General features: G+C 40.6%; 1 protein-coding gene and 1 pseudogene across 5 annotated transcripts in view; both read right to left on the bottom strand.

Moving 5' to 3' along the window:
• Positions 1 to 26720, bottom strand: part of EXOC6 (exocyst complex component 6) — a 198179-nt gene extending 171459 nt beyond the window's left edge. Inside the window, exon 1 of one of the 5 annotated variants that reach the window (XM_012766013.2) lies at positions 22923 to 23034. In XM_012766013.2, coding sequence (XP_012621467.2) covers positions 22923 to 23008 — 86 coding nt within the window. In that variant the 5' untranslated portion in view covers positions 23009 to 23034. Of the gene's footprint in view, positions 1 to 4206; positions 4295 to 10246; positions 10496 to 22922; positions 23035 to 26569 lie in introns of those variants that run through there. The other 4 variants (XM_076009975.1, XM_012766004.2, XM_076009973.1 and 1 more) reach the window with 4 other exon arrangements.
• On the bottom strand, positions 3746 to 10206 carry LOC142875525 (nuclear transcription factor Y subunit beta pseudogene; annotated as a pseudogene).
• Positions 26721 to 26975: the final 255 nt, after the last annotated feature.

The following is a 26975-nucleotide window of genomic DNA, read 5'->3' on the forward strand; positions in this document are numbered from 1 at the left end:
CATTTGCTTAATCTTGTCAGGCTTGCTTCCTTGGTTTACTGGTTAATGCCTTTGCCGACAATATGGAAGGTTTTTCTTTACTTTCTGTGCAATCTGCCTATATAACAGTGAGTCTGTTTTGTCAGATTAATTTTCTGTGTTTCATGTTGACTTTATTAAATTTTTTATTATTTAAACAAACAAAAAATGTTTCCTCTCACTTATGAAAGAGCTGTGGTTTGTTACAATCCAGTTACCTAATTTTTTTTTTTTTTTTTTTTTTTTTTTTTTTGGTACTGGTCAAGTGAAGCAATGGGAGTGGAGAAGGAACAAACTAATCTGAATGTTTATTTTTTTAATGCTCAGTTTCACTTTAACTAAATAGGTAACCAAGTATTGCTTCTCAGGCAACATCTGACAACTCTTTTGATTTTTTCCTTCCACAATTTGGATCCTAAATATAGAAAAAAATAAAACTTTCATGTTATCTTTTACACCTAAAATTATCTTTAAGATTTCCCATAGGATCCCTTGAAAAGCATAGTTACTTATTCTTCCTGCTTATGAAAAGAGAAATGCTAGAAATAATTAGTCTTGTTTGATGTGTTACTATAATAAAAGTCGCATGGGAAGAGTTGTCAAATTAAAAGAGATGCTCAGCCTTCCTATGTTCAATTTGTATAGGTTAAAAATGTTACTGATACAAACATTTCTAAAATTGTACTCCCTATGGGAAGTCCCTGGAGATTTGTCAATGCCCATAACTGTGTTTTCACTGATCAAAACTTTTAAAAAGTAGTTATGTACCGAGCCTGGCAGCAAATTTTACTCTCTTCCATTCTGATATTACTGGTTACGACAATAAATTAACTATAGCTATTAAGTCTCAGTCATCTACAGATAGTTTTGTTTTGCTGTGATGCTTGCCTGAAATCTCTGCCATAGCCTCAGTTGAGTTTGTGTCTTGTAGACAGTTTCAGAGCCTGTGTACTTCAAACTATTGACACTTCACAAAACAGACTCTTAAACAAAAAATTACCGTATGACCCAACAATTGCACTCTTAGGTATATCCCCCCGAAATTGAAAACAGGTAGTCAAACAAAAACTTATATATGAATGTTCATAGTAGCATATTTTCAACAGCCAAAAGATGGAAGCAATTCAAATATTCACCAGCTAATGAATGGATAAACAAAATGTGGACTATCCATATAATTATATTCAGTCATAAAAAGGAAAGAAGTACTGTCTTAATCCATTTAGGCTGCTATAATAAAATACCATAGACTGGGTAGCTTATAAACAACAGAAATTTCTCTCTCACATTTCTGGAGGCTGGACAGTGAAAGATCAAGGCAGATTCAGTGAGGGCCACTTTCTGTTCATAGATGGTGCTTTTTAGCTGTGTCCTCACATAGTGAAAGGGGCAACCTGGTTCTCTGGGGTCTCTTTTATAAAACCACTAGTCCCATTCACAAGAGCTCTGCCCTCATGACCTAATCACCACCCAAAGACCTCACCTCCTAATACTAACACAATGGTGATTTAAGTTTCAACATATTATTATGGTAGAGAGTGGGGGGACACAAATCTTCAAACCACAAGTACTGATACCTGCTACAATACAGATGAATCCCTAGAAACATCATGCTAAAGTGAAAGAAGCCAGATACAAAAAGTCACATATTATAATCTTCCATTTATATGAAATATCTAAAATAGGTAAAATGACAGATACAGAAAGTAGACTACTGGTTGCCAGGGGCTAGCAGAAGAGGGTGAATGGACAGTGACAGCTTAACATGTATAGGGTTTCTTTTTGTAATGTTGAAAATGTTTTAAAACTAGAAAGAGGTAATGGCTGCACAGCACTGTGAATGTACTAAATTATCACTGAACTGCATGCTTTAAAATGGCTTATTTTTTATATGGCTAATTTTATCTCTGTTTAAAAAAATAAAACAAGAATAAGCCTTGAAAAAGATCCACTTCTGGAACAGCAGTACAAGGAAATTCACAAACCTACTCCCTAATGAAAACAACCTAACTAGCAAAAATTATTTTTAAAAACACCATTTGAAATCTCTGAAAATTATCCTAAGAGCATACAGCAAATGAAGAAATATTTATTTATTTTTTTACCTCAAAAAGATGTTCACAATATATTAAGTCAAAAAAGCAGTTTACAAAACAGTATGCACAACATGAGCCCAATTTTATAAACATACAAATTTAGCCAAATAAAAGGACAAATGATATATATCAAATTATTAACATTAGTTATTTCAACATAGTAGGACAATTGTTGAGTTTGCTTAAATATTCTCCCCTTTTTCCTATTTGAATTTTCTGTAATGAATATTATTTTTTAAATGAAGAATAGGAGAGAGGGAGTTACTAACCTCAGATTAGCCCAAATATGCTCCCAAAGGCTCCTTCTAGCCAAGTAAATATTTCTGTTCAGCCTGTATCTGGGAAATTGCTTCTACCTTACAAATTTTAGTGTCCTTCAAAGATGACATTCACTCAAACTTTCTTTTAAGCAAACTATACAATAGCAATTTTTGATATTAAAACTTAAAAAAAAAAAACCTCAACACCAAAAAGCATAGACAACAAACTATAAATTTTCACTTTAAAAAAGAAACAACACAAGTAAATACTAACAAATTATACAAAGTACATTATCTAAGCTTAGTTTCTTTAGAAGATTAAGGCAGCACACTAGGAGTCAGAGGATTCTATTTCACCCCGTTCAAAGCACTCACTCTGTCCTGCATCTCATTCACTCACCCATGCCAAAGGTCTGACACAAAATAATGTCTGATGGTTTCTTGGTTCCTATAGTATGATAGGAAACTTGACTTTTCAATTAAAAAAGTAAAATGAAGATATTTACCATCAGACTATAAAATTTCTCTTCTGAAAGAGGATACAATAGTACTTGAAGATACACTTTGAAAAAATCATATACCAAATGAAAGCAGCACCATTTCAAGAGCACTGGGACTATGGTAAACTTAAATGAATTCCAACACTCATAACAATGTAACTCAAAAACAAATCTAGTCTTAACAAAAGCTCCAATAAACAAAACTACATTAACAGGCACAATGGACAGTATAAACACTGTTAATGGGCACCAAGTTTAATAGGGTAGACAATATTTGCTTCTGCATTCACACTTATTCAATTATATTTTTTTAAATGGTGCTGCTTAAGCTATGAATGTTTTATCAAAAAATTTTTAATAAATACATCAAATACTATTAATAAAAACTAGTTAGGTTTTCATGCAAGATTTATAACCAAGACAAACTCAAATTTATAACAAAGGCAACCTGCATTCAAAATGAACTCTACTTTTATAGTTTATTAAAAGGGCAAACATCATGAATTAACCCAGCTGCTTACTTGAATTACAAAAGTAACATGATTCACTATGAAAATAAGAAACTGTCTACACATCTCTGACAGTGTAATAAATTGCAATATACAATGAATACAGGAGTCATACAGTGCAACAAACTCTCATACAAAACAAAAATATTTTAATACCTTTAAAATCCAAATTTTTCTTTAAAATCATTCATGAAAAAGATTCCCAAGTCAGAATTAACACCTCAATTAGTCATGCATCAGGAAGCGAAATTACATCTATTAATGTACAAAGAGACATATTTTCACCAATCATTTCCTTCTGATGTCTCTGTTCCAGAATCATACAGACTCTCACTTCTCTATACTTTCCATTCCATCATTTCTTCAGATCATGAAAAGTGAATTTGTTGAACACCAGAAATCTGTTGATGTGATGTTGTATAAACCATAACATTTTGTTGTTGACCATCTGTGCTTATTAAGCCAGCTGGTAAATGGTTAGTAAATGCCTCCTCTGTGAGCTCTTCACTTAATCCATCTGTAGCTGTGACTGCTCCACCACTTCCCTTCTCTCCTTTCATTGCCTCTCTGAATTTCTGAAGGTATAATTTCAGGGTTTCCACATAACTGTCAAAGCCTAAGTAAGGTAGGCAAGGCAAAGAGACTATCCTCTCCACTGATTGTTTTCCATTTCTCTTGATGGAATCTTTCACTTGCTTCAGATGTAAAGCTGATGAACTCACACATTCTTGAACACATTCTTTGGCATCTTTTGCAATTTTTCCCATTTGAGATATGACATTTTTCATTGTCCTAGTCACATTTGCAGTTGGAAGATACATACCTTGTTCTCTGAAACTTTCTTTTGAATCATTTGTGTCTTCATCATCATTCATGCTGTCCTCAGTATCATCATGAGGCTGTATAACATAATGACTTCCTCCAATATAGTCTGCAGAGATTCCTAGCTGAGAAGCACCTGTCATAGAATCATCACCATCCATTATCATGAAATACCATCAGAACTGTGTTGTCAGTGGTGCTCAAGAACACCTGTATAAAAAGGCATCCAATCTTCGTTCTATTTCAACCTCCAACGCAGCCCTGGTTGGCTCCCATCTCCATCGGCTGTTTAGTTGGACAGAAAATGGCTGCAAAGGAACCAGCCCCAGGGTGGAGCTCTGCTTCCAGAACTGGCCTCCCTACCCTTCTCCTTGAGCTGCTTCCCTCTTCACGACCAAGAAACATATATTCAAGAAAATCTGCTAAATACTTGATAAGAACAATAAGAGTTTGAAGACCTTGAGCCATGACCCACACCTTCCTTTCCCCAACTCCCAACTCAGCAAGACGAAGCGCCATCATGGTTGGGTGTAGCTAAGATAGGGCTCCCTCTCCCCCTCCCCCTACGTTTTAGTCAAGGGCCAAACAAAGAGCAAGCATTCAGCATTTCTTACCCCTACCCCAGCTTTCTGTTGCACAAGCTAAAACAGAGGTGAGAATGGCTAAGAGGATGAATGAAGGCTCCTTTCTTCCAACCAGTCCCCGTTCATCCACCAAGCCTCACAAGGATGTTTTAGAACAGAGGCTCCACCACAGACAACCATGAATACTGGGGACCCAATTTCACTCACTTTGGCTCACTTATAGGACAGAGGCTCTGCACTGTAAAAGGCAAGCCAAGACCACAGATTAGCACCCCACCCAGAACCATGCTCTTAAAGCAAGGGTGTCACTCCAAGAGAAGGAAGCTACTGTCTAGGTCCCCAGATATGGAGCAGTGACTCAAAGATGATACCTGGGAGAGAAGCAGAAGATAGATACAAAGGGCTCCAAAGCTCTCCCCAAAGAAACTGATTTTATTTAGAACAGAGTGTGGGGAAGTTCAAACATAAGGATGCTCTGGAAAACAATGAAGATGTTGGTAGTAAGCAACTGAGAGGAGACTGGTAGCTCCGTTGAAATCAAGAAGATAAACCATAAGTCAGCAAGTTTACCCAAGAAAACCAGGGAAAGAAAAAGTGAAGAGCCCTCCTGTGGTCAGAAAAAAACCTCAGAGACCAGCTTCAAAAACCACTACATCTCTTGAACAGATATTTGTACACCCATGTTCGTAGCAGCATTATTCACAATAGCCAAAAGGTAGAAGCAACAGAAATGTACTTTGATGAATGACGTATAAACAAAATGTAGTATATACATATGATAGACTATCATTCATCCCTAAAAAGGAAGAAAAGCATGACCCATGCTACAATGTGGATAAACACTGAGGAAATTACGTTAAGTGAAATAAGTCAGTCACAAAAAGACAAATATATGATTTCACTTCTATGAAGTATCTAAAATACTGCTATTAATAGAGACAGAAAGTAAAATGGTGGTTGCCAAGGGTTGGTGAGAAAGGAGGAATAGAGAGTTAGTGTTTAGTGGGTAAAGATTTTCAGTTTGGGAAGACAAAAAGGTTCTGGAAGTAGATGGTGGTGACGGATGCAGAACAAAGTAAATGTACTTAATGCCACAGAACTTCACACTTAGAAATTACTAAAACAGAAAATGTTATTTTAGAAATTTTAGAAATAAAATATGTGAGCTAAAAATAAAATTCTAAGTCCTCTGCTAACTGAACAGACCCCTTTTGACCAAGGGGACCCCAGAAACATCTTAAAACTGAGTTCCCAGCCATGATGGGATAGAAGAGGTAAAGTGGAATTACATGCATAATATTTCCCTTCATAACTATTCATGACTCCTCCTATAGCTTGTTGAATATGTATATTTGACCACTCCACTCAATATAAAATCCTGTTCCCTTTTGTCTCTTCTTTGAAGCACATGTGCTTGGCTTCTGACTGGGGCTCTGCTTCCCAGCCAGTTGGAATGGCCACCCAGCAGGTTGCCACCCTTTATGAGAAATAAAACTCCTTTTTCCAAAGTATAAACCTTGTTAATTTTTTTAGTTGACAAAAACCAAGATTGGGAAGATCAGGGGCTTTAATTTGCTGGAAAAATCATTAAGCCAAGAAGAAATGCAAAATAGAAAGATAAATGAAAAAGCTATGTCACTTATTCCGCTGACATTCATTAAGCATAATGTGGTTGGATGTGTTCTAGCTGCTGAGGTACATAGAACTCTGAAACTAGTGGTGCACTCATCTCCCAGCTTCTAGGATCTCACAGCTACACCTTGTCTACAGACCTACAGGTGAGAGGCACTCCACACAGTGTTGCCTGGGGTTATGCCCCCCCAACACACTCTCTCTCTCTCTCTCTCCCTCTCTCTCTCTCTCTCTCTCAAGGAAAGACTGTTATAAATGGAGGTAAAATGTTAGCTATAGATTTTTCATAAATTGTCTTTTTCAAGCTGAAGAATTTCCATTCCTAGTTTCTAAGGGTTTTAAAATCAGGAATAAATGTTAGGCCGGGCGTGGTGGCTCATGCCTGTAATCCTAGCACTCTGGGAGGCTGAGGCGGGCGGACTGCTGGAGGTCAGGAGTTCAAAACCAGCCTGAGCAAAAGCGAGACCACATCTCTACAATAAATAGAAAGAGAGTTTGAGGTTGCTGTGAGCTAGGCTGACGCCCCCGTGCTCACTCTAGCCTGGGCAACAAAGTGAGACTCTGCCTCAAAAAAAAAAAAAAAAAGGAATGAATGTTAGATTTTGTCCATGTTTTCTCTGCATCTGTTGAGATGATCATACAGTCTTTCTTTTTTAGTTTAATATGGTGAACAATGTGACATTGATTTTTTAAATGTTATGCCATCATGCTTTCTTGAAATAAATCCCACTTGATAATGTATCATTCTTTATACCTATATATTAGAATATATATACTTTTATATTCAAATCCATATAGATGGATTTAATTCCCTAAAATTTGCTTAAAGTGTTTAAATCTGTTTATGAGGAATATTAATCTATAGTTTCCTTTTCTAGTAATGTCTTTGCTTAATTTTGGTACCAGGTTAATGTTGACTTCAAAGAAGTTGGGAAATACTCCCTCCTCTTCAATTTTCCAGAAGAGTCTTTGTAGAATTGGCATTAATTCTTCCTTAAATGTTGTAAAATTCACCAGTAAAGCCATCTGGACCTAGAGTTTCCTTTTGGAGGAGGATTTTAACACCAAATTCCATTTCTTTAATTGATAAAGAACTATTCAGTTATCTATTTCTTCTTAACTGAGCTTTGATAGTTTGTATTTTTCTGTTAATTTGTCAAAGGTTCTGGTATGAAGTTGTTCATAGTATTTCTTTATCTTTTTGAATATCCGTAGAATTTGTAGTCATGTTACCTCTTTCATTCCTGTTATTAGTAATTTGTTTCTTCTCCGTTTTTACCCCTAGAGGTTTATCAATTTTACCGATCTCAAAGAAGCAGTTTTTGGTTTCATTGACTTTTCTGTTTTTCGATTTTCTATTTCATAGAATGCCACTCTGGCCTTTATATATCTCCTTTATTCCACTCTTCTGAGTTTCATTTGCTCTTCCTTTTCTAGTTTAAGTTAGAAGCTGAAGCCATTCTTTTTAGTAGAGGTGTTTAGTGCTATAAATTTCTAAGTATTGCTTTAGCTGCATCCCACAAATGGTATGTTGTGTTTTCATTTTATTCAGTTCAAAATACTTTCTAACTTCTTCTTTTGATTTCTTCTTTGACCTATGAGTTATTTAGAAGTGTGTTATTCAGTGTCAAATATCTGGGAATTTTCCAGATAGTTTTTTATTATTGATTTCTAATTTAATCTCAGTGTAATCAAAGAACCATATTATATGCCAGGCCCTGTGGAAAGTATATTACATGCTTCCCAGGAAAAGGTCAGGCTGAAAAATTCTGCTACTGAGAAAAATAATATAAATAAAATAATAATTTCAGTTTACAGGCCAACTAAAAGATAATCAGGAAATAACAAAAATTAATGTCAATATTCAAATATGTATGAATGAATTGATGTCTTGGATTTGCTTCAAAATATTCCAGGGTGAGGGAGAGCAGATTTGGGAAAAGATCAAACAAGACTGGCCAGGGATTGAACTGAAGCTAGATGACAGTTCATGGTTGTTCATTACACTATTTACACAAATTTAAATGTAAATATTTAAATTTGTCCATAATAAAAGGTCTTTAAAAATGTAATATTAACACTTCACTCGGTGAAACCTAAAAAATTTATGGAAAAAATAGTAGTAGCTTAAAAATTGTTCAAGAGAAAAGACTGCTACCAGTGCCTTCTATGTGTGTATAAAAAGAGTCTGCTTGTAAATGAGACATGACAAGTGTATATTTAGGATAAGTATGAGTCACTAGAGTTTGCTAAAGAGTGGGTTCCAACAAAGTGAGCAGTTGACACAACTGCCCAGCAAAAGAACACAGAATAACACCATGAATACACACATTCTGTTTGTGAGGGTCCCAAGTCTGTCAATATGTTTCAAATTTTTCTTTAATTTCATCTTTTTAAGGATACTGCCTAGCACATTTTCCCAAGATGAAGCATCGCCTTCATAAATACTATTTCAAAAATGGACTACTCTATTAACATTCCACATACTATACTCTTTCAGTTTCAAGATGCAGTTAGTAAAACAAAGCTTCCTTTCAATCTGGTTTCTACTTTTATTACCAAACATATAGAGTTTTAGTAAAAGAATTATGTTGGAAAATTAAGGAAATACACTAAGTATGCATTATCATAGTATAGCAGGAACTTTATGTGACAAAAATTCATAACATGCCTACCATATGCTTGGTGTTAGGAATATAGAAGTGAACAAATAGGCAAGGTCCCTAATGTTCCGAGTTTTCTGGGCACCTAAACACTCCCCTTCCCATTCTACAAATAAGGAAACCGAGATCCAGAGAGGCTAAATGATTTTTGCCCCTGACTGCATACTTCACCAGTGGCAGGACTAGAGCAAAACAAGAATCCAGGCCTCCTAACTCTCACGACAAGGTGGATTTACATAACTTGAAACTGGCTTCACTTTACACTGCATCCACAGGTCCACAAACCATACAGAGCTCCATTTCTAGGAAGTCTGTCCTGAAGAACTATCAATGGTAAAGCACTGATCAGTCTCAAGTTCCCCAGGTGAATCATAATTTCACTTATCATTACCATCACTGCACAAGATGAAACCTTATATTTAAAAGGAGCTTATTCTTGAACAGAGTGCCCAACCTAATCTAACGGCTCAGAACAGGGCCTGGCTAACATTCTATTAGGACAGCAGGTATTCGGTCTGGCATAGAATATTTATCACCTAGTACTATTCTTAAAGGGAATGGGGTAGGGATCCGTTTTAAAATAAGTGGAAAAATTAATGCAAAATTAATGACATGCTCGTAAATAAGTGAAAGCTTTCCCATCTCCAGAGAGGCTTATCCGGTGAGCGCACGGCCACACCCGCGTGTTCCTGAGCAGCGGCTCCTCCCCTCCAGCCCACGCTCCCTCGTCGCCCACTCTGGGCGCGCGCGGGTGCACGGTGCCGGCGTCTCCCGCTCAATTTCAACTCTCCCACGCCCACGGCGGCCAGCGCGCCAGGGTTCCCACTCGCGCGCGACCCAGCACGTCGCTCACGCCGCGCGCCGGCAGTTAACCTTCGCCCCAGGCGGGCCCGCCCAGCAGCCCACAGCCCCGCCACAGGCTCAACCCCGGCAGGCCTGAGGCGTGTCCTCGGCCCCTGGGATGCTGGGCGGCGAACGCGGGGCCGCGCCCCGGCTCCCGGGGTCAGAGACGCTGCGGCGGCCACACCCACCAGGGGCGCGGTGACAGCTCCCAGGCTGAGGCGGGCTACGCCAACAGGTGCAGCTGCCCTCCCTGCCCCGCCCGGGCCCAGTCCAGGTCCCGCCGCCCGCGAGCGCCCTCGCCCGCCCCCGCGCGCACCACCTGTCGGGCTGCTCCGCGCGCGGCCGGCGGCGGACGCCCCGCCCTGCTCCTGAGGAGCGGCCGGCAGGGGCGGCCCGAAATCCCGAGGGAATGACAGCTTTACCGGAGGGTGGGCCCCACGCAGGCGGTGTCGGTGCTCTGGATCTCCTGCAAGATCCGCTCGTGCTCCGGGACGGTGCCCAGACCCTCGCTGCTCTCCGCCATCTTGGCTGGAAGCTGAGGGGCCGGCGAGGCGCGTGGCCGCGCGACGGTCGGCGGCGAGCCTCAGGTGGCGCGAGCGGGAAGGGGCGGGGCGGGGCGGGGCGCGCGGAACGACGGCGCGGGGCCGCGCGGGACGCTGGGGCGGAGGCTCGCGAGCGCGCGAGCCGGTTCCTGCACCTGCCGGAGGGGCAGGTACTGCTGGCGGTGGCTGGGACCCGAGTGGCCGCCTGCTCTCCCCATGGACTAGCGCCTACTGGCCTTTTGGCTTTAACATATATATTCTTCTATTCTGTGTCCCAGACCCTCTGCTCCGCGCTGGGGATACCATAGTAATGAGGAAGGTGAACAATTAAATAATCAGCCTTAATCTGTAATAAAAACTACAGGAACGTTTCCCAAGGAGCCTGATAGACTCTGGATGGTGGGAAGTCAGGGAAAGGAAAGTATGCACTCAAGAAAAGCAAAACTGTGTGATAGTAAGATTTATTTCAGGAACGAACAAAGATCCTGGATGACCATGACAACCACTTCTAGGTGGAGTCATGTCCCTGCCCTCAGGAAGTTCACAGAGGGCAGTCAACTTGGAACTAAATTATAAAAACGCCAGAAAAATTAAATGACAAGAAGTCAAAACACTTGATGGCAACGATACAAAAGAGGCCCAAGGCAGTGTGTGATTTCATGCCAAAGGCCTTGAACCCAAGAGTCCCAGTAGCTAGGCTGAGGAGAGGTGAGAGCTCTTGAAATGGGTCGGCAGCAGAGAGGTGGGAAAGAGAGAAAAAGGGGTGGCTTGGACAAAGGTACCAGTGTAGAAAAGAGTCCTGCTTAATGATATGTTTGTGGGACGCTGAGTAAACCAGTTTGTCATGATCAAAGCAGCAGCTGGGTAAGATTAATCAGGAACACAGTACAAATCCAGCATGAGGGATGAGGATTTTCTATTCTCCATTAACCCCAGGCTTTGAGCTTCCCTTCAAGCCAACCAACATCTTTACTACCCAGCTGCACAACTCATCCCCCTTCACAAAGCTTTTACTAGAATTCTACCTCTATTTTCCTCCCTACAGAATCCTGGAAGGTGATATGGTGTAACAGTTAAGAGCATAAGCTCTGAAGTCAGATGTCTGAAAACATTAATTCTTAGATTAATGTCACTTCATAGCTGTGTGACACTGGGCAAGAACCTAATCTCTTTATATGTCAGTTCCCCATTTGTAAATGACAATAGTAGTGTCTACCTCATATTGCCATCCCAGGCCCATATTGTACTAGTTTTCTTTTCTTGTTGTAACAAATTATCACACATTTGATAGGTTAGAATGACCCAAATGTATTATCTCACAGTTCTGAAGGTTAGAAGTCTGCCACAGGTCTCACTGGGCTAAAATCAAGGTGTCAGCACAACTGTGTTCCTTTCCAAAGATTCTAGAGGAGAACTTGTTTCCTTGCCTTTTCCAGCTTCTAGAGACCACCCACATTCCTTGGCTTGTGGCCTCCTTCCTCCATCTTCAAAGCTAGCAACATTACATCTCTGTAACCGTTCTTATGGAGTCACATCTTCTTCTGACTGACCTAGGCTGGAAAAGATTCTCTGCTCTTAAGGACCTATGTGATTAAATTGAACCCAACTATTTAATCCACAATAATCTTCCATCTCAAGGTCCTTAACCTTAATCACATCTTTTTGTTATGTAAAGTAACATCATCACAGGTTCCAGGGATTAGAATATGAGCATCTTTGAGGGGTCTTTATTCTGCCTGTCACAGTTAGTAACAGCCCTATAAACATTACTAATGCCCTCGTTAGTAATCTGGAATCTCTCTCCTCCTTGGAAAATTCAACTCAAAATTTACTGCCTTCATAAAGATCCCCTTAACTAATTACAACCTTCTATAGTGACTACCGGTTCGATTTAGTACATTTATTCACTCCCCCAATAGTTTGCCCTTGTTTTGATTGGTTCATTTTCATTCATTTGTGGGTTTTGTTTGTTTTGTACACTTGGTCCCCACGGAACCTCAGTGAATACTGGCTTGAAAGATAAAGGAATCTCTTCATTACTCCATGAAACCCCATTACAAGCCAGTGTGAAGTCATCATAACCTCACCCCTTGTCTCCACTGCCTTGATGGTACCTCCTCTGGGTAATCCCACTTCCTTGTGCTGCATGAATATGCAGGTACAGAAAATCTCTTCCCAACTCCACCAGCATTGTCACACCATGTTAAGGTCCTTGAGTTCAGATGATTTCTTCTTTTAATTTTAATTCCTATAGTTCCTCATAGAGTTCTACATATACCTGAGAGAAAGCTAGAGGGGTTTTGAAACCAAGTAGTGTTGAAGCTCTGAAACTATTGGAAAGAGTTCAGGATGAGTTAGAAAGGAGCATTACAAACAGTTCTGAGCAGAAAGTAGGAGTTTGATTGATATAAAATTGTATAATATCAAAATATCAAATTGTAAAAACTTAGTTTCTTCAAACTTGCTCTTTATATATTGACATTAAATATAATGTCTATTAATGTGGTTATATTCAGTTGCCATAATAGAAACCTACAGCACTAACAGATAATGTTACCTGAAATTCCCTGATGCTGGCTTTTATCAAGAGCTCCAATGTAAGAAACAGTATTTATGGACTTTCATCAAAGGATATAAACTTCATTTATTCCTCTGGTTATTTAAAAATTTATTCTTGGATCAAGCCAAATCTCTTTGTACAGAGATTTCATATCAATTATTTTTTATTGATTAGTAAAAACCTGAACTTTTTCCTTGGCTGACTGCCTCTTCGATGACTGAGACACCAACACCTGGTGTTAGCACACCCTAATTGCAGGATCAGCTCTTGAGAGTGGAAAATAAACCTTTTGAAAATTGAAGCTTAAACCAAAACATTAAAAAACGAGGACAAATTTTAGCCCCTCCTACAAAGAGAGTGAAAAGCTAGTTTTTCTCTATAGGAAATGGAGGACTATCTTAGCTCAGTTGATGTATTAATACATAATCAGAATTCATTGTTCTAAAGAACAAAGGAAGACAAGGAAAGCAGGGCATTTGACACAGGCCAGCTTCCTGTTTAACAAATGACTCTTGCTGGGGCAATCCTTTGCTGAGTATCCCTTACCCAGACCTTTCCCTATTTTTTCACCAATCTTGACACCACTTATCCAAACAGAGCTCCAAATGCCCCTGGTCTGGAAAGCCAGCCCTGCTTAGACACTGTTTACGCCAGGCCTGTTTCAGCACTTGCCCATAAAGATTACCTCAACATAAGCAACGGTATCTTCCCCGGAGTCCAAGTCAACATGGAAGGAAGTCCATTGACCACTTCTCCTTCTGAAACAGCTTCTGCTGCTTCCCTCTGAGACTTCTGAAAGTTCCGTTAGTGCCTGGAGGTTTTTGCTAAGAATTTAAAGCTAAGTGTCCTAAATAACTAACTCTGTAGATTTTAATCATAGTCATAGATATAGCAAATATATAAATGTGGGAAAAAAGCCTACCCAAGGGATAAATGACTGAATTAGTCTGGTCTGAGGAAGCTGAAGGGATTGTAGGGTACACATAGGCAGATTGCTAATGCATGTTGTTATTTTTTGGCAGTGGGTATTAACTTCCAGAGATCCAACCAAAGTTTTCAGGACTCCTAGAAGAGGAAGACATGCTAGGAAGATGGGCAGGGCAGGAGATGCATTCTCTGTCCAGTATAAAACTAACCAGTAAAGTAAGAATTTAACTTGTAAATAAACTCATAGTCATTGACAACTTATACTTTGAGCCATTTGTCTACAGTCTAATAACCTATCTTGGGAAAGCTCCTCCCTCAGAATGAGGCTGTAGAGTACAGCTGACCTGGTCTGGTATTTAACTACTTGGGTTCAAATTCCAACTCATCTCTTTTTTTTTTTTTTTTTTTTTTTTTTTGAGACAGGGTCTTGCTCTGTTGCCTGGGCTAGAGTGCAGTGGTGTCATCATAGCTCACTGCAGCCTCAAACTCCTGGGCTTGAGCATTCCTCTTGCCCCAGCTTCCTGAGGAGCTGGGACTACATGCCCAAGTCACCACACCCAGCTAATTTTTCTATTTTTTGTAGAGACGGAGGTTTCATTCTTGTTCAAGCTGGTCTTCAACTCCTGGCCTCAAGTGATTCTCCCACCTTGGCCTTCCAGAATGTTAGGATTACAGGTATGAGCCACCATGCCCAGCCTCCAACTCATCTCTTACTAGATATTGGGCCCTGGGGAGTTACTTAAACTTGTCTAAGCCTTGGTTTCTCCATGTGTGAACTAGGTACAATAAGTGTTCCTAGCTCACCAAATTGTGTGAGGATTAAAGAAGATAATGTATGTATAATGTTTAGCCCAGAGCTCAATCCACATTAGCGTTGGAGGCTAGGATTATCAGACATTTGTTAGTAAACCAGATAGCCCAGCATTAATCTTCCTCTTTGATAAAATAAAAATTAAAACCAGACACATAATGTTCTTTTTTCTAATCGTTAATGAAATAGCCCTATTGCATATGAGAGTTTTCTGCATGCTCAATGGGTGGAAACTCCCTAAAATTTGTTCCCTACTGTTATAGAGAAGGAAATAGGAACATGTCTTTGGGTTAGACTTGGTTCCAGACCCACTTTAGTGAGCCTTCTGGATCTTGTCTTAGAAGGCAAGTGCCTCTTCGTTGTCCCCGGGGAAGTGTTCATCCATCCTTTGATGCACATATTATGGTGGGAAGCAAATCACTGAGTCTCTCTGCATTCCTAGACACTGCTCCTAAGTCAAGCACAGAGACAATGTCTGTATTGTTCACTGTCCAGCCCAGAGCCTTGGATATAGTATGTGGTCAATTAAAATTTGTTAAATGAATGCTCCACATGCAACCACTTCTCACGTTCAGCTTAATGTTGTAAAAGCATGTTTTATGAGGTAGGATACATCTCTACAAAAAGATTCTCCTCCCCACCCCTGGGAACCCTACTTTGGTCTTCTCAAGATGTTGCTAGTATCATTCAGATGTTTCTTAAAGAATTTTAGAGATTTTGTTATATAATTGTGAAACTGTATCAAAATGTAAAGTACAGGCAGTCCTTATACTCTAACAAATTAACCCTTCCCCGTGGCTTTTATCCACTCATTCCAGAGATCCAATCACTGGGCCACTCCTCCAGCTTCTGCCTTGGTAGTGTGGTGACCCCAAGTGGCCACACTCTGTAAGTGTAGGAGAATAAACAAAGCCCAGCCCATGTGGGAGGATTCCTGCTGCAAAACCATGTACAGGAATCTGCTGTTCCATAAAGATCTGGACCTTAACATGGAGAACAATAGAAGGAAATTTGAAACTGAAACCAAACAAACTCATTCGTTTCCTGAAATATACACCAGTCCTCAGAGAAGTTCAAAAGTAATTAGCCCCGGATTTTGTTCATTAAAGAACTATTTTTATTGAATGTTTGCCGTATGCCAGGCTCTGTGTTAAGCTCTCAGACAGGGCTGGCTCATGGGTACGAGATCTATGCAGTTGCACTTGGCTTAATACTCTGCCATCATCATCTTGCAATTCTTAATAATTTTTGTACAAGGAGCTCTACATTTTCATTTTACATTGGGCCCACAAACTGGCCCTGCCCTCAGAACAGTGTCCTGAAAGCACCATTAGCTTGCTTATCCCAAAACTAAACATTTTTTTTTTTTTTGGAAACTACAAAACAGTGGAACAAAACTAAACATTTTAATGTCTACTGAGCAATTAAGAGCAATATTTTCTCTGTGTTTCATTCTCTCTCTTTCTTGGCATCCCGCCCCTGCCCTCAGCTTATAACACAAACTGTTGTCTCTTCTCTCTCCTCTTACTCTCCTTCCCCTTATTGGTTTCATTATTTGTCACCCTGTTCAACGCACTCTCCATTCCTCCCTCTTTCCCCACTTAACTTTCCTTTACTGACCTTTGCCCTTCCTCCCTCTCCTCTCACTTTCCTATTTTTCTTTCTCTCCTCCTGACAAAACAGGTTTAGAAATGTAACTGATGTCATGCAATGAAATAATAATAAGGATGATGATAGCTGACACTCCCTGGCCACTCTCTGTAAAATCCCTGGACCCTTCAATCCCTTACTCTGTTTTGTTACTTTTTAGAGCACTTATTGCCACTTTTTAATTTGCATATTTCCAGCTCCCCTTGCTAAAATACAAGCTCCCTGTCAGCAAGGAATTTCTAGGTCTTGATCTTCTATATCCACAACGTGTAGCACACTACACCGTTCTCATTAGAGATTGAGTTCACATGGCATTAGTATAAAATATAAGTATTAGTGAATGTGATTTTAAGAGAGGATACCTGTCTCCCCTGAATATTATGTAACCAAAATAAAATTTACATTACTTTAAGCCAACCACAGAAGGACAAATACCACATGATCTCACTTACAGGTAGAATCTACAAAAGTCAAGCTCATAAAAGTAGACAGTAGCATGGTAGTTACCAGAGGCTGGGAAGAGGGGTGGATAGGAAAAGGGGAGATGTTAAGCAAAGGGTACATTTTCAGTTAGACAGAAGAAATAAGCTTCAGTGAGCTATTGCACAGAATGGTGACTGTAATTAACAATAATGTATTAAATTTCAAAATGGCTAAAAGGGTAGATTTTAAATGTTCTCACTGCAAAAAAAAGTATAAGTATTCAAGGTGATGGTTAAGCTAATTAGCATGATTAATCATTCTACAGTGCGAACAGATATCAAAACATCATTTTGTATCCTATAAATATATGCAATTATTATTTGCCAATTATTAATAAAAATAATTTTTTTCAATTGCATAATATTTCCCACCTGTTTAGAATTTTCAGCTGTTATGAGTGCTTGTTTATGTCAAGACTCTAAAGTATAAGTTTATTAAATTATACTGGATTATAGATCCCAAATGTAGATTGGACAATAATAGTAATTGTTTATATTTATTGAGCATTTACTATGTGCCAGGCAGGCATTGTGCTAAGCACTTCACATGCACTAACCATTCAGGATAGGTTTTATTATAAACCCCATTTTATAGTTTCAGAAACTAAGGCCAAAATAATACTACTAATAAGTGTCTGGCTTAGAGTAACACTTAGACCTTTGATCTTAATAAATATATGTAATAAAACAAAATGTAGTAGAACTTTTACATTTGTAAAGATGTAAGTAGCAAGAATATTCTAGAATATCTACAGCTGAATTTAACTTGTTAATTTTTTCTTTCTTTTAGTATGTCATCCTAAGATTTTATATTGTATTCAATTTAGGTTTGTTTGGGTTTTTAAAAAATGTTTTCTGTCCTTTCCTAAAAGCACGTTATCTCCATTCCTAAAAACATTAAAGTCAAAGAAATACAATATCCTGTTTGCTTTTAACCTGATAAAACTTCATAGTCAGCTTTTGGAAAAGAGCCTGAGAGAGTCTGTGAATACAAATGTAAAACAATCATGTTATCATAAAACAATTACAAAAATTTCTTCTGGTACGTCATCTCGTACAATTCCCTTTTCCTCCTATTTTTCCCAGCCCTCTGCAGGTCCTTCTTTGGACATGCTCCACACTCTCTACCTCCTACTAACTTGGCAGTGCCCTACCACGTGTCCGTTTTTTCTCATCTCAGTAGGCTCAGTTACAGCAACGAAACACACTGTGACTTCTGAACCTGAGTCAGTTCAGACATTCTATGACTTCAGAACCTGTTCTAAGGCACTAACAACACATCTGCAGGACCCAAGGAGGCATAAGGAACCCCAGGTGACAACCAGGTCTGAGTCAATATCCATGGGAGCAGGTTTGATGGGTGACACCTGGCAGCAGAAAGTTCTAGTGTGAATGTGGTAAATATTACAAATGTTATGAACACTGCTCCTACCCTAACCTAAGACCATTACTACCATCACTAATTTATTAGAATTATCTTGACATGAGGATCCAGGCAACCATTACCAATATATCAAATAGATATACTAGGTGAAACTTATTGACTATCCTTGTTCAAGGAAGTTGGTAATGCTGAGTAAAACAGGCACCAATGCTGCAGTTTTCTGTAACATGCTTCCAGATAGCCATTAAGCCTCCCAGGGGCAGGCAGCCCCCTAGAGGGAGGAGCTGGTACGGAGCACCTTGTATCTAAGCCAAATGGAGGGACTGGGGTGAAAATCAAGAAACCTAAACAAAATAAGAATATCCAGTGGAAATTAGCATGTGATTGCAACATGATGAAAACAGTGATGCCCGGGGCAAAAGGATTAGGACAGCAAAACTAACTCCAAGCCCCACCTGCTGGTGAATTTCAGCCCACTAATATTCTGCCAGCTAGGGGATTTTGAATGCCCAAAGCTAAGCCACGCTAGCACAACACAGGCACTAGCAATAGGCCTTTCTTTACATTTCTCCCCTTTTCTCTTAAGTTCAGTCACCACTTGCAAGGCTAATATCAAACTCCACTTTTCCACTCTGGAATTTTATTCCCCAATTTACACTTTATAGCTGTCCAAGATGGCTTTAAAGGATGTTTCATTGGCAATGCAAATAAACCATGGAAAAGTATGCTGTCTCAGCTTTCCTCGGAAACTATCTTTCTTTGAAACTTAATACTATGGGATCAGGCGTGGTGGCTCATGCCTGTAATCGTAGCATTTTGGGAGGCCAAGGCAGGAGGGTCACTTGAGGCCAGGAGTTCAAGACTAGCCTGGGCAACACAGTGAGACCCCATCTCTACAAAAAATAAAATAAAACAATTAGCCAGGCATGGTGGCATGTGCCTCTAGTCCCACCTTACTTGAGCCCAGGAGTTCAAAGCTGCAGTGAGCTATGATCGTGCCACTATACTCCAGCCTGGATGACAGAGTGAAACCCTGCTCAAAGAAGAAGAAAAAACTACTATGGGACTTAATACCATTTCACACATAAAATGAAAACAAACACAGGACCTCAGAATCATCTGATTCTTCTCTGCTCTTCCAAAAGGAAGGCTCAAGGAGCTGACCCAAGGGCTCACTGGACGAGTCAGGCAGGAGACAGGCTGGACCATCTGGGGGAAGCCTGCTCTGGGAACAGCCAAATACGAAGGCAGGAGGTGGGAAGAACACAGCCTGGGCAGGGTGACAGCGACTCCTCATCCCAACAACCCACTCGCGACTCCTCAGATAGAGGAGATCCGTCCTCCCAGATAGATAAAGGCTTCTTAGGGGCTCTGTGACTCCACTCTATCCACAAAAAATAACATGCTCACGTTTTAACAGAAGCCTTTGGAAAGGAGTGCTCTCAGCCCATTCCCATACCCAGACATGACGCTAACCGTGGGCGTCCCACTGACAGGCAGCACCTGGGGGACAGATCTATGCAGTCTCCACTCTTCAGGGTGATTCTGAGAGAATGCTGTGGTTGCCAGATCCAAATAATTTTTTTCTTTAGAAAACCCCACACACAGCAAGATGTGTGGGGGTGAGTGTGCCAGGAAGATTTGCATGCTCTGTGAAAGAAGAGCTATTGAGTCACCCTTAAATGACAAAGGTAGAAACCATCTCTGAGTTCTAAGTCACTAAGCTCTCCAAGCTGGTCTTGTTAGAGGAGCAAACTCCACCTGGCCCTGATCTGAACGCTGAGCTTGAACAGCCCACCTCAGATACCCTACCTGAAAAGCAAGATGGGCAGGGAAAGGGAGCTAACAGACTTTAGGATTTTGACAGCAGAAAATGTGTGTTAAAGCAATGCCTTTTTTCTGTGACAGGGAAAAACAAGCAGGAGAATTCTTCAATAGTCTCTCTATCTCGATTCTTAGGGAATGTTTCTCTCTTGCATTCTCAGCCCCTTCGTCTCAGTGACCTAACCTTTATCTCACTGTCCATTCCAGGGCCTCATGGCAGGGCCTTTGTGGCCCTGCTGGCCAGCCTGCCTCCAGCCAAATCCCTTTTCCACCCTCTCTGCCCTTAGAGCTTATAGTTTTCAAATACTTCCGTCTCCTCCTCATCTTTGCTGAAATGACAACATTCTTTCTGAACTGCCTCCTTTCTTTTGCCTTACAAGGTCACCATTAGCCCATAAGCTCATACAAATTAGTTCAAAATATATCTATCTAAGCTACTATGTGCCAGCCCCACGGGAAACTTCTGCAGTGGATGTGAAGATAGAAGACACAGGCCCTGCCCTCAGCTTGGAAATGGTTATAACACAAAATACACACACACACGCGTGTGCACACATATGTACATCAGAATAAATGTCCTGGATTCTTTGGGGTTTCAAGAATGGAATGCTCACATCTAGCTGGGGGAATCAGGAGAGGCTTCATAGGAGAAAGAGCATTGGGGCTGTGCCTTGTCACATGGGTTGAATCTGGGCAGGCAGAAGGAAGAACAAATAACAAGGGAAAGGAACCATGAGCACCAGGAGGAAGGACATCTTGGGGCATATTGTCATACAGTAAAGAGTCTAGTCTGACCAAAATGTAAGTCCTGTCTTTATTTTCCAACCCTCTTATTTGGCCACATGAGCTGATATGTACCATAAGCGCAGTTATAATGGAAAATCAGTGATGTGTATTAGTATGTGCAGAATGGCATCAAATGCCAGTCTAAGAAGTCTTCATCTAATCAAATGATTAGAGAAACAGCCTTGGAAATTAGAAAAACTAATTGTGTCCAATATTGTCGCCAATAAAGGCTTGTTAGGGGCTCTGTGATGCCACTCTACCCCCCAAAATAACATGGATGTGTTTTAACAGTAGCCTTGGAAAGGAGTGCTCTCACCCCATTTCCATATCCAAACATGAAGCTAACAGTGGGCGTTCCATGCCCACTGGGTGGTGACAGAAGGCAGCACCTGGGGAACAAATCTATGCAGTCTCTGCTCTTGAGGGTGATGCTGAGAGAATGCTATGGCTGCCAGATCTAAATAATTGTTTCTTAGAAAGACCAAGTACAATATTGCTACTAGGGATATTTGTCCTAAGAAGAGAAGGTAAAAAAGATCCAAGAACCAAGAGAAACAGTCAGGTCCAGCACCAGAAAAAGACTAGCTGAGCGGATAGTTACAAGGACAGACAAAGCCTGTAGATGTTGGCCAAGGCTGTGAGATCTGGGTAGAGGTAGAAAGGGTCAGAGGTTGAAGGCGAAGGGCTCTGAAGCAGCAATGGCAGCAGAGGCTACAATAAATAAAACACATCTGGGCTCCTTTTACCCCCTCTCTTGTTTTCCTTTAGACTTAGCCACCTAGCACCTAGCACTTAGCTCCTAGCACTTTGATCACCTAGCCACCAGGCAGATGCACAAATTTTAGAAGGTGCTGGTAGAATATAAAGTGTGTTCCGTAAGGAGAAAATTATTGTGTTTCCCATTGCTAAATAGCTCTGGTTTCTTCTACTTACTGAATAGGGTAAAAATTATCTGCCCTTCTTCACAGGTTATTCATGATACTCAGATAAGATGAAGGTATTAATATATGAAACAGTTATAATGAAGTTGTGATTACTTTGCAACTGTACCTACATATCAATAATCCAAGCATCAACCAATAAATCTCAATAGTTTACCATGGCCCTAACACTACCCTAAGTCCTTTGAAGAGATTCAAACTATGTTTAATGCAAAATAAAATTCAAATATCTGGAAACAATTTATTCAATTTTAAACTGTAATGGATTTCGAAGCACTTGGCCCTGGGGCCTTTCTGAGAATAAAGAGGTCATAGTTACTTACACAAACACATACATACACACACAAATCCTTCCACTTAATCTACAAATATTAGTTAACAAATATTTATTGACTGTCACTATCACATTCAGTGATTAACATCTTGTTCCCACACTGATAGGTGTCAGATACAGGCAGAGAGAATTCAATTTTGAAAGCTGCCCTTTTAACACAATGACACATAGTCTTTCATTTTAATCCTGTTCTTGAACTGTGCAAATTAATACCCACATTACCAAAGAAGCTATTTTTAAATCTTATATGGAAACAAAAAACACGTTATCTGAGCGGTCACTATATACCCAAGTGTGCAGCTACAACACAAATAAACGTTCTACATTTTCTTTCTATAACTCATATCCACCCAAGTATAAATTGGTTTCATTGATATGTCTGATTGTTCTGGATGGTTTTCACTAAGTGATATTTTATAGGAAACAACTGAAACCTCACATGAATGGAGATGGAATATTTATTTTGAGATGGTATGAAGTCCTTTTTGATCATTTGAAAGTCATTCATATTTTTTAACCTTGTGACAATGAGTTAGAAAGCGTAATGCAAAAAAGTGGATTAATTATTTATTGTAATTTCTCTAAGGATAAAAAAACCTTGAGATTACGTATATATAAAAGTGCAGCTGTTTTTCAAAATTCTTTTTATACTACTTATTTTATGCTACCTATCTTATAAGTAGTATAAAAAGAAGTGGGGAAAACTACCTTATCACCGCTAGAGAGGAGACAATAAAATATAAAGTCACCCTACCTTAAAGTAGCTTCAATGGGCAGCTCAAAAGACTGAATTTCAGCCAGGACATTCTCAGAGGTTTGATCTGTGTCTTCTTCCAACATTGTTCCACATGCCTCTGATTTTCCAGCTGCAGACATCAGATTTTGAGTGCAAAACACTTGTAATTTATAAAACAAATGTAGTTTTCCTTATAATTATTATAAGGATTCTCTGTTCACCCGAGGAGGCAACACAAACAAGCTCACTGTCCGACTTCACACTATCAAAGTCCTTGCTTCCAAGAATGTTGCACAGCTGTCGCTGTCCTGTCTCTACTTATAACATTTTACTTATTATTAACCTTGACACAGTTCAGAAAGTTCCTGCCTAGCGCCTGCTATATTTGTTCACTTGTTTCTCAAAGACAGTAACTAGAAGTAGGAATTAGAATCATTATACTATAAAAATGTATTAAATATATTCGATGTGATAGGATGTATATTTAACATTATTTATGCTACATATATAACTAAAGTTCTACTCCTAGTGATTGCTGCAACTATGCCTTTGCCCACAAACCCAAGCAGGTCACTTGTCTAGGACAAATGAAATGTGCTATGGGATGTGCTTTTGAGGTCACTGGGCTAATTCCTTTGTGCCCCATCTCCTTTGCTTCTCCACCCTACTCTGTGCTGTGTGAACTCCTTCCATTATAGAGCCACTAGTTCTTTTATCTCTTGTTCAAATACGAATGCTTCTGGAGGCAGTTAGATTTTAATACTTTTCAGTTCCTTATGCCTCACTGTCAATGAGTCTGCCAGATCCTTTCTGCAGAATAGGTTTTGATGGGGAGAAAGAAAGATCATGAAGATGTCGGAATTGTAAGGGAGCTGGTGGCCACTAAGAAGAAGAAAGAGTGAAGAAACTGGAGACCCAAAATATCTAGGGAAAATACGGCCTACAGCCAGCACAAGGAGGCCTAAAGAACTAAATAGGGGCCGGGCGCGGTGGCTCACGCCTGTAATCCTAGCACTCTGGGAGGCCAAGGCAGGAGGATCATTTGAGCTCAGGAGTTCATGACCAGCCTGAGCAAGAGCGAGACCCCGTTTCTACTAAAAATAGAAAGAAATTAATTGACCAACTAAAAATACATAGAAAAAATTAGCTGGGCATGGTGGTGCGTGCCTGTATCCCAGCTACTTGGGAGACTGAGGCAGGAGGATTAATTGAGCCCAGGAGTTTGAGGTTGCTGTGAGCTAGGCCGATGCCACCGCACTCTAGCCGAGGCGACAACAAGAGTGAGACTTTGTCTCAAAAAAAAGAAGAAGAAGAACTAAATGGGCACATATCTCCCATTGCCATTTGTACTTGACCTTCCTCAACTTTAAGTTTAACCTCATGCTTTCTTGTCCAATACAAGAAAGGGGTCTGTTTTTTGTTTTTTGAGAAAGAGTCTCACTCTGTCGCCAGGGCTAGAGTGCCATGGCGTCAGCCTAGCTGACAGCAACCTCAAACTCCTGGGCTCAAGCAATCCATCTGCCTCAGCCTCCTGAGTAGCTAGGACTACAGGCATGCGCCACCATGCCCAGCTAATTTTTTCTATATATTTTTAGTTGTCCAATTAATTTCTTTCTATTTTTAGTAGAGACAGAGTCTAGCTCTTGCTCAGGCTAGTTTTGAACTCCTGTCCTTGAGCGATCCTTCTGCCTCAGCCTCCCAGAGTGCTAGGATTACAGGCATTAGCCACCGCGCCCGGCCAAAAGGGGTCATTTAAGGGATGAGTAGTGACATTATTTCATATAAAGCACTTTCTTAAAGTTTTTATCAGAGTATTTTAATAGCTCTGAAAAAATTAAAGTTTTTCTCTTAAAAATTTGGTCTTTGAAGGATGCCATAACCACAGGCGTTGTCATAGATTACATCAGTTTTTCACCCCTACCTGCATCCATACCCTGCCCCATGACTTTGGGCTTAGCCATGTGACTTCTATTGGCCAATGATACACGAGTTAAAGTGACAGTATGTGAGTTCCAAGACTAGGCTTTCTAAGGCCACATGTATTTCTATTTGTCTTCTTGCGCCTTTGCCATCACCTAAGAAAAACATTCTCTGAGAGATACGTGATCCACAGATCTGTGGGGAGAAGCATGTATTTCTATTCAGCTGCAGCAGCGTGAAACAGAGCTGACCCCCCCCCCAAGGGGTTTGGTAGATCAGCCAAACCCCTAGTGACCCACAGACACAAGAGCAATAATAAGTAATTGTTGTTTCCAGCCACTGACTGATGGGTTATGCAGCAATAGCAAACTAATACAGCATTCTTCACTTCCACCCCACCAATAGCCCCAACTCTCAGCCCTAGCTTTGTTCCATGGCAGGGTGGAATAAATGCAACAGGAATATGCCTAATACCATTTCCCTGCTAAGATGAAGTTGTGGTGCCCTCCTTTAAGACTTGGCAAAAAACCATAATTTTCTATCTTGTGTTAAAGCCTTTTATGTGCAAGGTATGCAGAATGTCTGAGATTCATATTTTTACGTAACAGCATACACTCTGTACACAGTGGATACTCAAGGAATGTTTATTGCATGAATGAATGAATAAGTGAAAACTATAAACTGAGTTACCTCTGCCTTGTGAGAAAATGTTACTCCAAATGCAAAAATCTGACAGTTCCAGATTGAATTTATCAGAACCTGAGAATACATAAATACATGACGAGAAATCACTCTTGTCATAAGAGACCATTGGTCAAAACCATATGACACTGCAGAGAACAAATTCATAGCTAATGCCACATACCCATAAACATACATATGCGATGACTGATCCCGTCCTAAATATCACATAGTTCTAAAAATTGATGCTTCTGGCCGGGCGCGATGGCTCACGCCTGTAATCCTAGCACTCTGGGAGGCCGAGGCGGGCGGATTGCTCGAGGTCAGGAGTTCAAAACCAGCCCGAGCAAGAGCGAGACCCGTCTCTACTATAAATAGAAAGAAATTAATTGGCCAACTAATATATAGAGAGAGAGAGGAAAAAATTAGGCGGGCATGGTGGCGCATGCCTGTAGTCCCAGCTACTCGGGAGGCTGAGGCAGGAGGATTGCTTGAGCCCAGGAGTCTGAGGTTGCTGTGAGCTAGGCTGACGCCACGGCACTCACTCTAGCCTGGGCAACAAAGCAAGACTCTGTCTCAAAAAAAAAAAAATTGATACTTCTCCCCACACAGCACAAATTTTTTAAATTTTCAAACTTAGAAGAGTTAAGAGAAGAATACAACGAACAGCCATCCACCCTTTCTCTGATTCGCCAATTGTTAACATTTTGCCACATTTTGGTTTCTGCCGTTGTTTGTTCAAGGAGACTTTAGAATGTCAGCATATGCTCTTAGTATCATACACAGAGAGAGAGAAATGTATGAATTTAGAGAGTATTTTTAGAATAGCAGAACACGATACTGTAGGGCAGTTCAATCAGCGAATGCCCACAGCTTTGAAGCATTGTGCCCACAGGACGCCGCCCCTGCGCGGCGCCGTCCCCTCTTCCGGCCCTGCCCGCCCGGCCAGGAGGGTCAAGGTCCTCCCACCCGGTGGCGGCGGCCTTGCCGGCTCGCGGCTCTCCCCGGCCCGCGCTCTGCTGCTCCTCCCGCCTCTGTTCAGCGCGTTTTCCCCTGCCTCTTACTGTCGTCTACGCTGCGTAAGACACCGGCAACAACTTCCTGTTTCCACTGGCTAACCCAGCATCTTCCTTTTATTCAAAACTTTCCTTGAGCGCCGTTTCCTGCAGGAAGTTCACACAGATTGAACGAACAGGAGAGGCTCTCCTCCCCAAAGTAACAGAAAAACAACCTCTCCTGTCCCGTGGCGCTGACAACACATTCGCCAAATAAGGAAAAGAAAAGGAGGAAATGGAAAACTTTTAAACAGCCGTATTCCAAGATGCCCATAAAAAAAGAATGGCGTGTGTGGCTGGAATGTCCCCAGTCTCGACCCTTAACCTCCCCTCCCAGCTGCAGCTCAAACTGTTGGAATGCTTCCTAGGATCAAGCCTGACCACTGGCAGGAGAGGCTTACGTGGTCCTAGGCGA

Source organism: Microcebus murinus, chromosome 14 (assembly GCF_040939455.1).
Source record: "Microcebus murinus isolate Inina chromosome 14, M.murinus_Inina_mat1.0, whole genome shotgun sequence".
In the NCBI taxonomy this organism is placed as follows: domain Eukaryota; kingdom Metazoa; phylum Chordata; class Mammalia; order Primates; family Cheirogaleidae; genus Microcebus; species Microcebus murinus.